General features: G+C 36.3%; 1 protein-coding gene across 1 annotated transcript in view; it reads left to right on the top strand.

Annotated features, from left to right (window-relative positions):
• The window catches only part of xpnpep3 (X-prolyl aminopeptidase 3, mitochondrial), a 34,302-nt gene that overhangs the window by 12,908 nt on the left and 4,370 nt on the right, over window positions 1-17,024 (top strand). The window contains exons 5-9 of the mRNA XM_056453453.1: window positions 1,324-1,386; window positions 3,588-3,701; window positions 7,473-7,558; window positions 7,666-7,849; window positions 14,382-14,502. Coding sequence (XP_056309428.1) covers window positions 1,324-1,386; window positions 3,588-3,701; window positions 7,473-7,558; window positions 7,666-7,849; window positions 14,382-14,502 — 568 coding nt within the window. The remainder of the gene's footprint in view (window positions 1-1,323; window positions 1,387-3,587; window positions 3,702-7,472; window positions 7,559-7,665; window positions 7,850-14,381; window positions 14,503-17,024) is intronic.

The raw sequence follows: 17,024 nt of genomic DNA, 5'->3' as shown, positions 1-17,024 counted from the left end.
TGGTATGATTTGAGTATTTTTGACAATCACAGTTTCTGAAAGGTGAGGCTTGGTTGAATTGTTTTAGTAGCATGTTGTGCTGTTTGACAGATCTAATATACTGATACATGCAGTTTCTTCGATAAATGTTTACATTCACAGACATAACCAACATTAACTTTTTGTGTGCTTTTTACATTAGCTTTTGGATGTTTGACATATTAATACTTGTGTGAGCTCAGAAAACCCAATATTAGGAGAATAAACTGACAAGGCCTTAAAATGCATGCAGATATTTTGTTTGTTGCTGCAGGAGCAAAATGAGGCAAAGGCTGTAAAGGCTCGAAAAGTAGGTGGGGAGAAACACCCCATTCAATTTTTTTCATTCAAAGAAGGTTATTTATAGCAAAGCATAATGAATGATCCATGAGGCATTTTTAGCAGAAACATGAGTGACACCTAATATGGACTCCATATACTTGCATACAGTTGCAGTCAGAATTATTAGCCCCTTTTGAAATCTTTTTTCTTTTTTAAATATTTCCCAAATTATGTTTAACAGAGCAAGGACATTTTCACAGTATGTCTGATAATATTTTTTTCTTCTGGAGAAAGTCTTATTTGTTTTATTTCGGCTAGAATAAAAGCAGTTTTAAATTTTTTAAACACCATTTTTTAAGGTCAAAATTATTAGCCCCTTTAAGCTATATATTTTTTTCAATAGTCTACAGAACAAACCATCATTATACAATAACTTAACTAATTACCCTAACCTGCCTAGTTAACCTAATTACCCTAGTTAAGCTTTTAAATGTCACTTTAAGCTGTAAAGAAGTGTCTTGAAAAATATCTAGTAACATATTGTTTACTGTCATCATGGCAAAGATAAAATATTACAATATTAAAATATTATTAGAAATGAGTTATTAAAACTATTATGTTTAGAAATGTGTTGAGAATTTTCTCTCCGATAAACAGAAATAGGGGAAAAAAATAAACGGGGGCTAATAATTCAGGGGGGCTAATAATTCTGCCTTCAACTGTATAAATATTTATATCTCCAGGAGCTGAATTTGACAGTTCTGCTTTAGCAGAATGTTTAGGTCATCCAGGGTAGTCTGAAAAATAAAATCTGTGTGAATTAATTGTTTTGGTCTACAATTTTTCTCAATTCCAAACCTCAGGTCCCTGCCCCTTCATAGAGAGATCAATTCACTGATCCTTGTGTGTCAAATACTGTATGAGAAATGTGCAGGACAGGGGGGCATGAGGACCGGAATTAGGAACCACTGGTTTAGAGGGACTTGTTCAAGGTCAAAAATTGAGGCATGTGTTTATCTTCAGGCATTTAAGAAGACAATGGCAATGTCAAGAGGAAACATTGATGAGGCTGTTCTCTATGCAAAGGTGAGTAAAGGCACTAAATACGGCCTTTAAATTCATGTTTCTGTTCCAGAGATTTGAATTATTTTAACTTTTATTTTGTAAAACTCACAATAAATCTGAAACATTGAGACCTTAACCGTAATACCATAGTCATGTTGTTTAAAGTTCTAAGTGTCTTATGTTCACCAAACTTTAACACTATAAAGAATCTTTAAAATGTATGTAATTACCATTAATTTTATATATTTTTCTCTCTAATTTGATACATTTTAAATGCTATTATTCTCACCTACCTTTTTTAATTAACACAATTTTATAGCAATTTTTTAAATAATTTTTCATAATACTGTATAATTTGGCAGGTTTAACATTTTTATTTAACAAAATAACATTTTCAGAAGTGTACTTTCAAAAGAGAATATTTAACACACAATGTGGCATTCAATCATTTATCAAACAATACAACAGGTGAAAAGAAAAACAAAAGGTTCAGCTATGAGCTTTTGTCAGTGTTAATGATTCATTATCGCTTGATGCTTAAATGCTCAGTCAATGTTTCAGGTGTTCACGGTCAGTTCTCATTTTAGTCTCATTAGGGTCTTAAGAATTATATTGAAAAAGTTAAACCTCAAGAAGAAAGAAAAAAGAGAGAAAAATGTGTAAATTGAGCACAGACCATCTTTGCTGCTTGTCATATAACAACAAAAGCAAAAATGTAAATATTACTTCTGAACTATTCTATTTGTGATGTTTTGTAATGTAGTTGTATATGGTTGTTGGTACCAGACTCTCTGGTTTGAATATTTCAGGAAAAAAAAAACAATCTGTTGGGATTTCCACGCACCGTCATGCCAGAGAATGATCATTACACAGAGTGGTCAGATTGCTTTTTGTTGTCAAAGGACAAAAAACAGATACAAACTGATAGAAAGGCAACGGTAACTCAAATCACCACTCGTGATGTCTGAGGTCTGCAGAAGAGCATCTCTGAATTCTCACACCATGTGAGGAAGAAAAGCACACCAGTGATACTCCTTTCAGCTAAAAAAACATGAGACTATGGCTACAAATGACACAGGCTTAACAAAACTGGACTATAGGAGATTGGAAATGTTGCCTCGTCTCAACTTCTGCTGGAACATTCAGATAGCAAAACATGAAAGCATGGATCCATTCTGCTTTGTATCAATGGCAGATCTACCAGATCTCAATCCAACTTTAGCATGATGCGAACAGAAGAACAGGATGTGCAGCTGAAGAATCTTTAAAGACTGCGCGATCATGTCAATATGGCCCAAAATCTCTGAAAACCTCAGATTTCCAGCATCTACTGTTTGAATACCATTTTTTGGTGACATTTATTGCCATATTGAAAGCCGAAACAGATTGGTTACTGTAGAATTTTAAAATAAAATAACTAGCAGCATTTGAAAATGAATGTTAAGTCTGTGGCTCACCAGGCAAACCAGTGTTAGTTTCAGTAGCAAAAATAATGATGAAATGTATTTGACGAGCTTTTTACATACCAACAATGACTAAATCAAAATCCAACTTCGTTGATGTAAAAGACGAGACTAAAATTTTGTTAACATTATTTGTTGTTAGAAATCACTGCATTGCGCTGTTTATTCTTTACATTTGAATAGCAGAGCACACGCATTCATAGTTGTCAGTCAAGAAACAAGCACAGCAGCTCTACATCTCTATCAAGTTTCTGTCTTCAAGCCATTGGACTGTTTGTAAGCCATATCTGGCTCTTGAGGAATTATTCAGTTGTAAAAGAGTCAATACAATTTAATGACCCGTATCTCCATGCAGGCACATCAGAGCAACACCAGTCCCTCAGCATGTACTTTTAATAATGTTAAAGAGGTTTAATGTGTATTAATTATATTATAAACATTGGGTGATACTGAAAGTTTGTCAGACAAAGAGAAGTGCAACGGGTTGCAACGGGTCAATTAATATCATGAAGAATTAAGTCAGTTCTGAAGGCTAAAGGGGGTTCTTCCTGGTAGTGTGCCAGGAAGCGTATATGGTTTGTTTCTGTTGGAGTTAGAAGTACTTTGTGAAGTTGCCATTGGGTGATGCCAAGCATCTGGCTAATGGACCATCTGAAAAATGAAAGTGTACCAGAGAAACATTGTGTATCAGTCCACATGCTGAGTAACGTCTCTGTTTTCTTTCCTCTTTTCTAAAATTCTCCCTGTTTTCTCCTACAGTTTGATTATGAATGCCGTGCTCATGGTGCTAACTTCCTGGCATATCCGCCTGTGGTCGCTGGTGGAAACAGGGCAAACACACTTCATTACATCAACAACAATCAAATAGTAAAGGTGAAGTACCGAACACAGTCACAATTATAACCTGAGTTTCCATTTCTATGTGGAAGAGCCCAGAACAGATCTGTAAACTGTATATTTTAAAGACTTGTATTTCTGTGCACAAGCTGCATATACCAAAGCCGTTTTGTCAATGGATACAAAATTTAAAACGTTTTGCTGGCATCGTCAGAAGATGAAGAGTTGAATTTGATGACTATAGGACCAGGGGTCATGGGGATATTGAAGAGAATAGGTTTTTAAACAGAATTTAAGGGATAGTTCACCCAAAAACTAACATTTACTCACTATAAAGTGGTACCAAACCACTTCATTTTTTTTCTACAGATCACAAAAGAAGATTTTTTGAAAGATGTTGACCATTGAAGAACCTGAAATCATTGACTTCCATAGTAGGAGTAACAAATACTATGGAAGTTATATAACATATTTTGTGTTCAACAGAAGAGGGAACTTAAACAGGTTTGAAACATGTGAAAAGTGAGTAAATGATGATTTTTTGTGTGAACTATTCCTTTAAAACAACAGATAAGATGAGCAGCTCATCATGGCCTAATTGTTATCAATATTCTCATTATGATCCTTTCAATCTGTTAGTCATATGACAAAAGTAACCAGTAACTTATAACAGTTTTTGAAATTTTATCATCTTTTTTTTTTTTTTACCATAAGTGAGTGTGGGGCCTATTTTATGAGAAATTTCTAAAGTGCCTAATGGCCAACATAGAAAAACTGAATATCGTTCAATATATTATACTGCTCTAAATATAAACCTCTTTGGGACACTCAGTAGCTAGGTTTCCATCTGCTTATTTTTTGCGCATAAAAATGGTTGATTAAAACAGCAAGATGTGCATAAATGTTGAAAATGCACATAAAAACATGCACATACCTGAGTAGGATAAACTTTTTATTCGATAAGAAAAGATGCACATAAACTGCAATGGAAACACTTTTACTGAACAAATTCCAGTATGCACATTTAAAAAAAGATCATGTGATTTTATTGTAAGAAATCATGTGATGATGAAAATGTTTGTGAATGGACAGACCAGCAGGCTGAGCACACTGTAAAACATCTGAAATGTTGTTTTGGTCATTCTAAATCACCTTAACCATTTCAGTATTAGTGTTATTATATTATTAATGAATTAATGACCTACAGAACTGTCAAGAGCATCTGGGCTCCGTGTCTCATGCCTTAAAACGCCACCACATGTTCATTGCGTGTCGGCATAGTCTTCTGAGGTGCATTTATTTATTAAATGAAGAAAAGATTCACGCAGCTTCTCCTACCTCAGCAAATTCATTTTTTACTGTTGATATTTGGCACCAGTTAATCAGGAAGTGATGATTTTGTTCTCTTTGACTAACTGGATGAAAATGCTGCCTTATTGGCCTGTTTTTAATGCGATTATTACAGTTTTGTGCATAAAGTTAATTCACATTTTTGGATGAAAACATAGCTTCTGAAATGCTCAATGGATGAACCCTTGTATTTTGAACTTTTATTACCTAAAAAAATTATGTTATGTAATATTTAAAAGGGTGGTCCACAGTGTATTTTTAAGGCTTGGTTGTGTTTCTAAGATGCAAAGCAATGCTCATGCTTCATTTGTGGATAATCATGTTATTTTTTCATATATCTTTCTTTGATTATATACTGCTACTCCGCTAAAATGAAAATGACTGTCATATTGCCTAGTTCCTCTGAAAGGCCCACCAACAAGAGGCTCTGATTGGTCTGCTAACATAATGTGCTGTGATTCGCGGATTGGCTCTATGTCACTCCCCTACAAGTGTGCTCTTGTTTTGTGTAAACAGTCCAGTCACAGCCGCTGTTAGCAGCTAGGGATGGGTACTGAAACTCGGTACTTTATCGGTTTCTGTGCTACATTATAAAAGACAGAAGTATCAATAAGCTCTGACGTTAACGGTTCTGCTATCAGTACTGGAGAATTATTGTTGAATAAACATTACTCACAGTAGCATAATAAGCTGACTAAGCGCACACACATAGCTCACGACAGACTAAACACAATAGCTTAATAATAAACTGCTTATTAAGAAATAATAAAAAACAGCTTATTTTTACATTGCAAGATGCTCCAAAACTATTAAAAACACAGTTAACTCCCAAAACACTGTTAACTCATTTTGTGAATGTGTTAATGAAAAATCGTAAACATTAGTGTTGTTAATTCTGTTCAGTTTGTTTTTTCTTTCACAAAAAAAACACTACAAAAATCACAGATAAGAGAACCGTTAAAGTACGGAACTGATAAGTGATATCGATAAAAGTAGTGATACCATTAAAACCTTAATGATACCCATCCCTATTAGCAGCATTAGCTGCCTGAATCAGGCAGAAATGAAGAGCACACAGCTCACACCTGCTCTCTAAAATAAAATCTGACAAGTGTCTTTCGCATAAATTCGGAATAAGCATGTGTAAGTAATGTAAAACGCTCTCATATCTTTTGCGAGTTCGTTATTTGAGATGTAGAACAATCGGAAAGCAGCTATATAGAGAGACACTTAACGCGCTGCTGAAGATTGTGGGTGTTTACAGCGATTTGACTGATAAATGTGAATTTGTAGCTAAATTGTTAGCTGTGCCCGTTGTTCATCCTTTTAATGCTAGAAACTGTGCCTGCAGTTGATCAATTTTAACAAATAAAAGACTTGCAGGTTGTGGCTCACAGTCCACAGCTTCATCTGTTGGAGGAGTTTTAACCGAATCCAGCACTGAACTGGGAGAGATTCTGGAATCTCTATATCTTTTTTATATACTGTAATTCTCTGGAACATAATTAAAATTAAACTGGAAGCACTTCTTTCTTTGTGTCGTGTCCTTTGGAAGCCCAAATACAGAAACAGAACAAGCTCTGTGGAAATAGCAGCGTTTGGACCGCATTTTAGCTTTCACTGCTTTAACATTACAGCACCTCTGGCCACGACCCTTCAATGCACAGGGTGTGTGCATGAGGTGAATGCGCGTAACCTGAAGCATTTGTGATGTCACTAGCCTGGATGTATTTTTTTGCAGTCCCCAAATTCGTTAGCTGTAGGCTTTGCTAAGCTAACTCTGTAAGAGCCAATGTCTCCCTTTGCATTGAGCGTCTTACATTCAGAGATGTTGTTTATGTTCACACAGCTACACTACACATCCACTAAAGATTTTACATATGATATCATAGTGGACCACCCCTTTAAACAATGTCAATAAAGTAACTATATATGGTTCTTCACCTGATAAAGGGTTGAAGAAAGCAGTCAGATTTAGTTTAGCAGTTTAAAGCAAAAATAGGCATATTAACATATAGGCAATTGGCAAGTTTGTCATAACAGAGTTTGGACTGAATATGCTAAAGTATTGTGGAAATACAATCTCGGGTACAATTTGGCCCTCTCTTTGTCATATTTGTTTGTGCGTTTTGTAAATGAATCAATTTCAAGGTCAATTATATTGGTAAAACAACCCATTCAAAGAACATTACTGCTGACCAAAGTGCTCCACAGCAAGCAATAAAAACACTCTTGCTATTCATCATTTTCCATGTTGTTATTTTAAGTGTTTTATTATGTTTTCCTCAAATTTAAAAATGGACTTGTGAATGTTTTTAATTATTACATAATTTTGAAGAAATCCAATTGTATTGTTATATCATTGGTGTGGATTTTTAAAATGTCATCTTTATCCATGCAGTTATCATTCTCGGTGTGAACAAGCCAAAAACTCGTTTTCTGTCTCCTCTCTCTCAGGATGGAGAAATGGTCCTGTTGGATGGGGGCTGTGAATATTTCGGCTATGTGAGCGACATCACACGCACTTGGCCGGTGAATGGAAAGTCTGTGTTCAACAGAACTCTCATTGTCTCAAATGTAATGTAGCTTTAATTTCATGCTATTAGTAAGCAATTAATAAGTGCTCTGGTTGTGTCTGTGTGTGTCTCAGGTTCAGTGCTGCTCAGAGGGAGCTCTATGAGGCCGTGCTGGAGGTGCAGTTGGCCTGTCTATCTCAGTGCAGTCCTGGCGTCAGTCTAGACTACATATACTCCACCATGCTTGCACTGCTCGCCCGGCAACTCAAAGAGCTCGGTATTGTCCCATCACATGCCAGTGATACAGATGCAATGAAGGTACTCAAAAACTGACAAAGTTTGTTTAGTAGTCAACATTTGTCATCGTTATTCAAGTTTGTTCTAGGACAAGAATGGATGTTGTCCAATAGTTTTAGGACAACTTTGATAAAAGGTTTTGCATCACTTCAAATGTTGAATACTACTGTACTACTTATTGTCTAACACATTATAGTTTCTTTTTACATAGCTTTATACATGTATAAAGATTTAGTCAGAGTTTAGTTTGTTTTGTGAAGGGTGTACACTACCTTTTTAAAGAATTAAAAGTAACATCCAAGGGCCTCATGTACAAAGACTTGCGTTGACTCAATACTAAAACATTGCGTACAGACGAAGCTGTAAATGTGCGTATGCAGTAAAAAATGCAGATGTATGAAACGTACCCGTTGAATCCCACGCATATTCTCTTTGTACATCCGAATTAACGTGAAACTGAGTGCATGAGCACAAAACCCCTCCCTGCCTCCTCTCCCTAATAAATATGGTAATGACTCTACTTTAGCAAAACCAAATGAAAAAGCAATGGCAAAAGCAAGGGAAAAGAGAATCTTCACAGAATGTGAATTGGAGGTGCTCCTATCGGAGGTAGACAGAAGAAAAACTGTGTTATTTGCAAGTTTGTCCTCCGGAATTAATAACAAAAGAAAAAAAATAGAGTGGGAGAATTTAGCTGATGTGGTTAACGCAGTGGGGTCTGAACATCGCACTGTGAGTGAATTAAAAAAGAAGTTGTCCGATGTAAAGATGCAGGTTAAGAGGAGAACAGCGGCGCACCCTCAAAGTGTGGACCGAACAGGCAGGGGAACAGGGGATACTGAACTAACACCCTTTGAGGAGAGATTTGCCTCAATTGTGGGCGACACTTTACTGTCTGGAGTAGTATCCATGTCTGTGGAAGACACAGATGCTTTAGAGGAACACTTTGTTAGTGCGGTATAGCAGCACCCCTCCGCTCTTATCAAGGCAGCGCCACCGACATTTTAGCTGCCCAATCGCCCGCTGACCAAGTGCGAGAATGGGCATCATTGTAACTGCGCTCTTGGTCAGTTTGTGGGTTGTTTGAAGGGGGTTTGAACAGCCACGTCTTTAATTGAAAACTGCAATCTCCTGATATGCAGTTAGATAATTACTTAGCTGGAATAATATCTTTAAATACATCACTCACCAATAAGCCACCCATCGCGCAGTTAGATAATTACTTAGCTGGAATAATATCTTTAAATACATCACTCACCAATAAGCCACCCATCGCGCACCCTGCCACCTTGGAGCCTCCTCGCTGTCTCTCTTTGCAAAATTGGACCCAACTCAGCACAGAGCTGAGGATAGCTCTTGGAAATCTGAAATGGCTAATAAGCCAGTCATCATCGTGGCTAGAAAATCACTTTGATCCCTAAAAAATATGTTCCCTTCGGATTCGACCATTGTCATTGTCCTCTAATAAAGCCAACACTGAGATTGCCATTGACTAAGGGTTGTATCTATCTGCAAATGCTTTTATATGTTGTAAATTACATAATTGGTAAAAAAATATATTGTGTCAATTAACCCATTTTATCAGTTATAAATTAATAGCAATGTTTTTCATATGTGTTGGTGCGATACTTTGTAGTGTGCAATTTAACATAATTGCCTCTAGGAGTCGCCAATGGAAATAAAACAAACACACACAACAAATGCACGTACGCCAGACATGAAGTTGGCGCGGACCAATGCACATTCTCACGTTAATTTCATTGTTAGTAAATCCAAACGTGAGCGTGAAACCTGGCATGAGCAAAGTTTTTGTGCGTACACAGCGTTGATACATAAGACTCCAGTTAATCAAAAGTGAAAGTAAAGATGTTTACAATGTTACTATTTCTAATAAAAGCACTTTTTAAAAACTTTATCGAACAGAAGACTGAATACTGGGATAATAACATTTATGTTTGCATCGCAAGAAAATTGAATTCTAATACAGTGGGTACAGAAGTATTTTTTACTCTTTGTTATATTGCAGCCATTTGCTAAAATCATTTGTTCATGTTTCCCCCATTAATGTACACACAGCACCCCATATTGACAGAAAAACATAGAATTGTTGACATTTTTGCAGATTTATTACAAAAGGAAAACTGAAACAAGTATTGGTCACAAGTATTCAGACCCTTTGCTGTGAAACTCGTATATTTAACTCTGTTAACTTTTAAAAATGGTGCTGTCCATTTCTTCTGATCATACTTTACTTGGTTCTACACCTTCATTTGAGTCCAGCTGTGTATTATTCTACTGATTGGATTTGATCTGGAAAGCCACACACCTGTCTATATAAGACCTTAAAAGCTCACAATGCGTGTCAAAAGCAAATGAGAATCATGAGGTCAAAGGAACTGCCTGAAGAGCTAAGAGACAAAAAATTTCTGCTCTCCTTGAAGTTCCTAAGAGCACAGTGGCCTCAATAATCCTTAAATGGAAGCTGTTTGGATGACCAGAACCCACCCTAGAGCTGGCTATAGTGGGAGAAGAGCTTTGGTGAGAGGGGTAAAGAAGAATCCAAAGATCACTGTGGCTGAGCTCCAGAGATGCAGTCGGGAGATGGGAGAAAGTTGTAGAAAGTCAACCATCACTGCAGCCCTCCAACAGACGGAGCTTTACAGCAGAATGGCCTGACACATGAAAGCCCACATGGAGTTTGCTAAAAACACCTGAAGGACTCCAAGATAAATAAAATCCTCTGCTTTGATGAACTATCAGATAGAACTTTTTGGTCTTAATTCTAAGTGGTATGTGTGGAGAAAAGCAAGCACTGCTTATTACCTGTCCAATACAGTCCCAAAAGTGGAGCATGGTGGTGGCAGCATCATGCTGTGGGGGTGTTTTTCAGCTGCAGGGACAGGACGACAGGACGAGAGAAAGATGAGTGCCTGGACGAAAACCTTATGCTTAGGAGTGCTTAGGATCTCAGACTGGGCCAAAGGTTTAGCTTTCAACCCTAAGCGCACTGCTAAAATAACGGAGTGGCTTTACAACAACTTTGTGACTGTTCTTGAATGGCCCAGCCAGGGTCCTGATTTAAACCCAATTGAGCACCTCTGGAGAGACCTAAATATGGCTGTCCGCCAACCTTGATCATCCAACCTGGCAGAACTGGAGAGAATCTGCAAGGAGGAAGGGCAGAGAATTCCCTAATCGAGGTGTGAAAAACACATGCAAAAAGACGCATGGCTGTATTAGATAGAAAGAGTGCTTCTACTAAATGTAATGTGTATTTATATAGCGCATTGATCGTGTATGGTTATACACCCAAAACGCTTACTGAGTAAATGCTCAGTAAATACTGAGAAAATGGTCTGAATACTTAGGACTATGTGATATTTCAGTTTTTCATTTTTAATACATCTGCAAAAACAAGTCTTTGTTTTTCTGTCAATATGGGTTGCTGTGTGTAGATTGAGGAAACAAATTACATAATCAAGATGAACTACTGATTTTAGCAATTGGCTACAATATTACAACGAGTGAAAATTTTAAGGGGGTCTGAATACTTTCCAAACCCATTGGATATAAAAAAAGGAAAGTAGTTATTTGAAGTTGTTACAGTATTATTATTTTATTGTACTTTTTTTAAAAATCATAAGCAAACCTTTGAGTGGTGTTTAATTCATGAAACTTGGTGGAGAGAATTTTAAAGTGTTGAAAGTATTACAATTATGTGCAGAACTACATGCAACATACTGTATTAATTACCAAGATATTGCATTTTCAAATACATTTTTCAAGAACCATGGACATTTAAAGAGCTAGTATATTACAACAACATATTATAATAACTTCCAAGAACTACAGCCATTAATGGAGCTCTTTCATCATCATCATTTCCCATCGATAAATTCCTTTACATTCAACTATTGAATTTAAGAAAATGAATATGATAATTTTGTGCCAGAAAAGATATTAATAGTACAGTGAGTGCATAATTATGCAGGTCAATATTCTGAATGTATTTTTTTGCCCAAGCATATTTTAGCAATTCCAAACCACTTAAATCTTGTTAACAAGGGCTCTCACCTTAAACACCCTATATTCACTTGAGACTAAAGGATCCTGATGGTTTAATTCTTGGTTTAGCACCTAATTCTTCACTTTATTATTCAAAGTATTTTGCACTTCACATATCTTTTCAAACCGTTTTTTGCAACCTGCTGCCCCAGTGAGGATTTCTTGTCTAATGGTTATACCTTAATTTGCAGTTTCTATAATATTTTATCCTCCTTGTGGCTTTTCAGTGGAAGATAAAAGTTGTTTTATGGCCATTTCATTTGTAAATAAAAACATGCTTCATAATCATGCATATCTGGATATAAGACGTTATCCAGCCCTTATAAATAATTACACATACGTATAAATTATTATATACAAAATTAATTGTAGTTCAAAGTGATGTGGTTTGGAACTTGGAAAAATATTATTAGAATTTAGAGCTGCACAATAAATATACATGCAATATCCTAAACATTTAGCCTGTTTATTTGAAATATATTGGCTTTATTTATTTATTTTTGCCTGTTTGTGTATGCATCTTTTGCTTTTTGTATGTATTTCCCTTTTAAATAACATGATCTACGTCACCTTAAAAACAACATATTTTGAAACCCTTTCATTTTGTTTGGCTTCGTTCTGAATTACTCAATCCATCAGTTTTTGAAAAGGCATTTTAATTGGTAATAATTTGTGGAAAAACAATAGTGAAATAGCCTTAAAATGTCAAGTTTATGCTATATTATAAGCTTTTTGTAACTGTGTGATAGCTGTGACTAATTATTAGTCAACATTTAAAGTTTTTGCCCAAAAATCAATTGAATTCAAGTGTTGTTTAATGTTTCAGATCATCAAACTAATTAAAAATTAAATCTAAGATGACGCAAGTAAACACAAATTACAGTTGAAGTGATGGATTTATAATAAATGAAAAACAAAATGATAAACTACATAGCCCTGTGTGAAAGTGTTTTCTCCCCTGTTAAAACGTAACTTAAAATTGGCAAAAACAGTTCACGTGGTAGAGTTCTAAGACAAAATCCACTGTTGAGCTAAAAGTACATAAAGGCTCGTCTCAGTTTTGCCAGAAAACATCTTGATGATCCCCAAGACTTTTGGGAAAATTCTTGAGACAAAAGTTGACATTTTTGTAAGCTGTGTATCCTATTATGGGTCTCATAAACGTAACACCGCATTTCAGAAACAGAACATTATACCAACAGTAAAATGTGGTAGTGTGATGGTCCAGGGCTGTTTTGCTGCTTCAAGACCTGGAAGACTTGCTGTGATAAATGGAACTATGAATTCTGCTGTGTAACAAAATATCCTGAAGGAGAATGTCCATCTGTTAGTGACCTCAAGCTGAAGTGAACTTGAGTTCTGCAGCAGGACAGTGATCTAAAGCACACCATCAATCCACTTCTGAATGACTTAAAGGGCTATGAAACCTCCTCTCTAGTTTGAAAAAAGACAGAATGAAAAATGAAAACTTTGCAGTGGCCTAGTTAAAGTCCTGACCTAAATCCAATTGAGATTCTGTGGCATGACCTTAAAAAAAAGCAGTACATGCTTGAAAACCCTTCAGTGTGGCTTAATTACCACAATTGCAAAGATAAGTGTGCCAAAATTCCTCCACAGTGATGTAACAGACTCATTGCAAGTTATTGAAAACACTTGATTACAGTTTGTTGCTGCTATGGGTGGGCAAACATTTTTTCACACAGGGCTATGTAGTAATATATTTAGTTTTCCTTTATTAATAAAAACCTTCATTTCAAAATGGCGGGATGTGTTTACTTGCGTTGTCTTTAACTGAGATTTAAATTTGTTTGATGATCTGAAACATTAAAGTGTGATAATCATGAAATCAGCAATGGGTGCAAACAATTTTCACACCACTGTTGTGTAAAATATACCACAGTCTTCTTACACTACTCTCGAGATCCAGGCTCACAGCATTCGCACTACAGGAATTCAAGACATTCTTTCTTTTTTTTTTTTTTTTTCTTTCTTTCTTTCTTTCTTTCTTTCTTTCTTTCTTTCTTTCTTTCTTTCTTTCTTTCTTTCTTTCTTTCTTCCTTTCTTTCTTTCTTCCTTTCTTTCTTTCTTTCTTTCTTTCTTTCTTTCTTCCTTCCTTCCTTCCTTCCTTCCTTCCTTCCTTCCTTCCTTCCTTCCTTTATTTATTTATTTAATTGAACTTCTCTAAAGCTCTGTGGTCAGGAAATGATCACAAGTTTTTCTGCGCAATTTAAACCACAAAGACATGACCCACTTATATCAGTATGGAGCTTTACAGACACTATAAAAACAATGTTGCGCTTAATGCAGTAGGTTTATGAGGCCTGCAAACCAGCATGTTGGTCAGTTTAGCCCATTGCGGCTGCGAGGACGTAGGTGTGCACTTATTTCAGCTTAATTCAGTTTTCCAGTTCAGCTTTATGACTGTTTCACATGCTTTTCTTAATGGATGACTGCATGTCTTTCTCTTTTTTTTTTTTGCATTTCGCAGGCTGCTCGACAGTTTTGCCCTCATCACGTGGGTCACTATCTGGGCATGGATGTTCATGACACTCCCGAACTGTCCCGTTCACAACCACTCCAGCCTGGCATGGTGATCACAATAGAACCAGGTAGAGATTATAAATGAATTTTTGTAATTGATGTACAGTAGAACATGTTGGATGCCTAGAAGTTTGTTAGGGCTACCCCTGAGCAAATGTTTTCCTAGTCAACTGGTCTTTCATTTTGAGACATCCACCAGATGACTAGTCCATATTTATGATTGTTAGCGATGTATAGCAGATGCACCTATAGAGAAATATATATTTTATGGTAAACATGTAAATTATCAGGGTGTTCGAGAGTGTTTTAAAAGGTTTTTAAATGTCTTATATATCAAATGTTTAGGCCATAAAATGTGTTAAATTCAGATGTTGTAGGATAATAATCATTTTAAACAGGTCATAATTTTCCTTTCTCCATGTAATGCTATCCAATCGGGCAATCTAAAACCCATCCAATCACCAACTATACATCTCAATAAAACGTGTATCCCTAACAATTAATAATTAACAATCTCTTAACTCTAACAATATACAGATGTGTAAACAAATACATTTGTTTACAAGTTCTCCCTGTATTTATAGCTAGCTGGTGAGGCCACTGACCTGGATTTGAGGTTACTGGAGGCCACTGAATAAAATTTGATTATTATAATGTTTAATTTATAATAATTTAAGTGATTTTTAGTCATTTGGCAGACATTTTTGTGTATGTATATAACTAGTTTACTTGTTTTGTCACATTTATTATAATATGTGGCTAAGAAAGAACTCAATTGTAATTTTTGAAGTACAAATCTTTTCCATTGGCCATTAGAAAAAAATACTTGTCATTTTGCCCTGGATACAGTGCACCGAGAAAGTATTCATAGCGCTTCACTTTTTCCACAATTTTTTATGTTACAGCCTTATTCTAAAATGGATTAAAATAATTTTTTCCTCAAAATTTTACACACAATATTCCATAATTTTTATGTTGTTGCAAATCACATGTACATAAATATTCACAGCCTTTGCCGTGAAGCTCTAAATTGAGCTTAGGTACATTTTGTGTTCATTGATCATTCTTGAGATGTTTCAGCAGCTTAATTGGAGTTCACCTGTGGTAAATTCAGTTGATTGGACATGATTTGAAAAGGCATACACTTGTCTATATAAGGTCCCAGGGTTGACAGTGCATGTCAAAGCACAAACCAAGCATGAAGACAAAGGAATTTTCTGTAGACCGCCAAGACAGGATTGTCTCAAGGCACAAGGCTGGGGAAGGTTACAGAAAAAATTCTGCTGCTCTGGGAGTTCCAATGAGCACAGTGGCCTCTATCATCCGTAAGTGGAAGATGTTTATAACCACCAGGACTTTTCCTAGAGCTGGCCAGCCATCTAAGCTGAGTAATCGGGGGAGAAGGGCCTTAGTCAGGAGGGTGATCAATAAACCGATGGTCACTCTGTCTGAGCTTCAGGGCTCTTCTGTGGAGAGAGGAGAACCTTACAGAAGGACAACCATCTGAGCAATCCACCAATCAGACCTGAATAATAGAGTGGCCAGACAGAAGACACTCCTTGCCTGGAATTTACCAAAAGGCATCTGAAGGACTCTCAGACCATAAGAAACTAAATTCTCTGGTCTGATGAGACTAAAATTGATCACTTTGGAGTGAATGCCAGCCGTTACGTTTGGAGACACCGAGGCACCACTCATCACCAGGCTAGTACCTTCCCTACAGTGAAGCATGTTGGTGGCAGCATCATGTTGTGGGGATGTTTTTCAGCAGCAGGAACTGGAAAACTAGTCAGTATAGAGGGAAAGATGAATGCAGCAATGTACAGAGACATCCTGAATGAAAACCTGCTTCAGAGTGCTCTTGACCTCAGACTGCGGCGACGGTTTATCTTCCAGCAGGACAATGACCCAAAGCACACCGCCAATATATCAATGGAGTGGCTTCACAACAACTTGGTGAATGTCCTTAAGTGGCCAAGCCAGAGCCCAGACTTAAATCCTGTTGAACATCTCTGGAGAAATCTGAAAATGGCTGTACACTGTCGCTTCCCATCCAACCTGAAAGAGCTTGAGAGGTACTGCAAAGAGGAATGGGCAAAAATTCCCAAAGACAGGTGTGCCAAGCCTGTGGCGTCATATTCAAAAAGGCTTGAGGCTGTAATTACTGCCAATGGTGCATCAACAAAGTAATGAGCAAAGGCTGTGAATACTTATGTACATGTGATTTTTCAGGTTTTTATCTTTTTTAAATTTGCAACAATTTAAAAAAAATCTTTTTTTCACATTGTCACCATGAGGTATTGTGTGTAGAATTTTGGGGAAATAAATGAAATTAATCTATTGTGGAATAAGGCTGCAACATAAAAAATGTGAAAAAGTGAAGCACTATGAATACTTTACAGATGCACTGTAGGTCTGACATTTACTTCATGATATGAAAAATGTCTTTAAAAGGTCTTAAAGTCTTATATTTGACTTGATGAAACCGTGATTATGCAGCAAGTATAGTGATAATTTTGATTCCACACAATCACTGAGATGAGAACCTCAAGTGTTTATATTCTCAGTGTCTTATATAAATCAATTAAAG

The sequence above is a fragment of the Danio aesculapii genome, chromosome 3 (assembly GCF_903798145.1).
Source record: "Danio aesculapii chromosome 3, fDanAes4.1, whole genome shotgun sequence".
NCBI lineage: Eukaryota > Metazoa > Chordata > Actinopteri > Cypriniformes > Danionidae > Danio > Danio aesculapii.
This window is presented reverse-complemented; position numbering and strand designations above follow the sequence as displayed.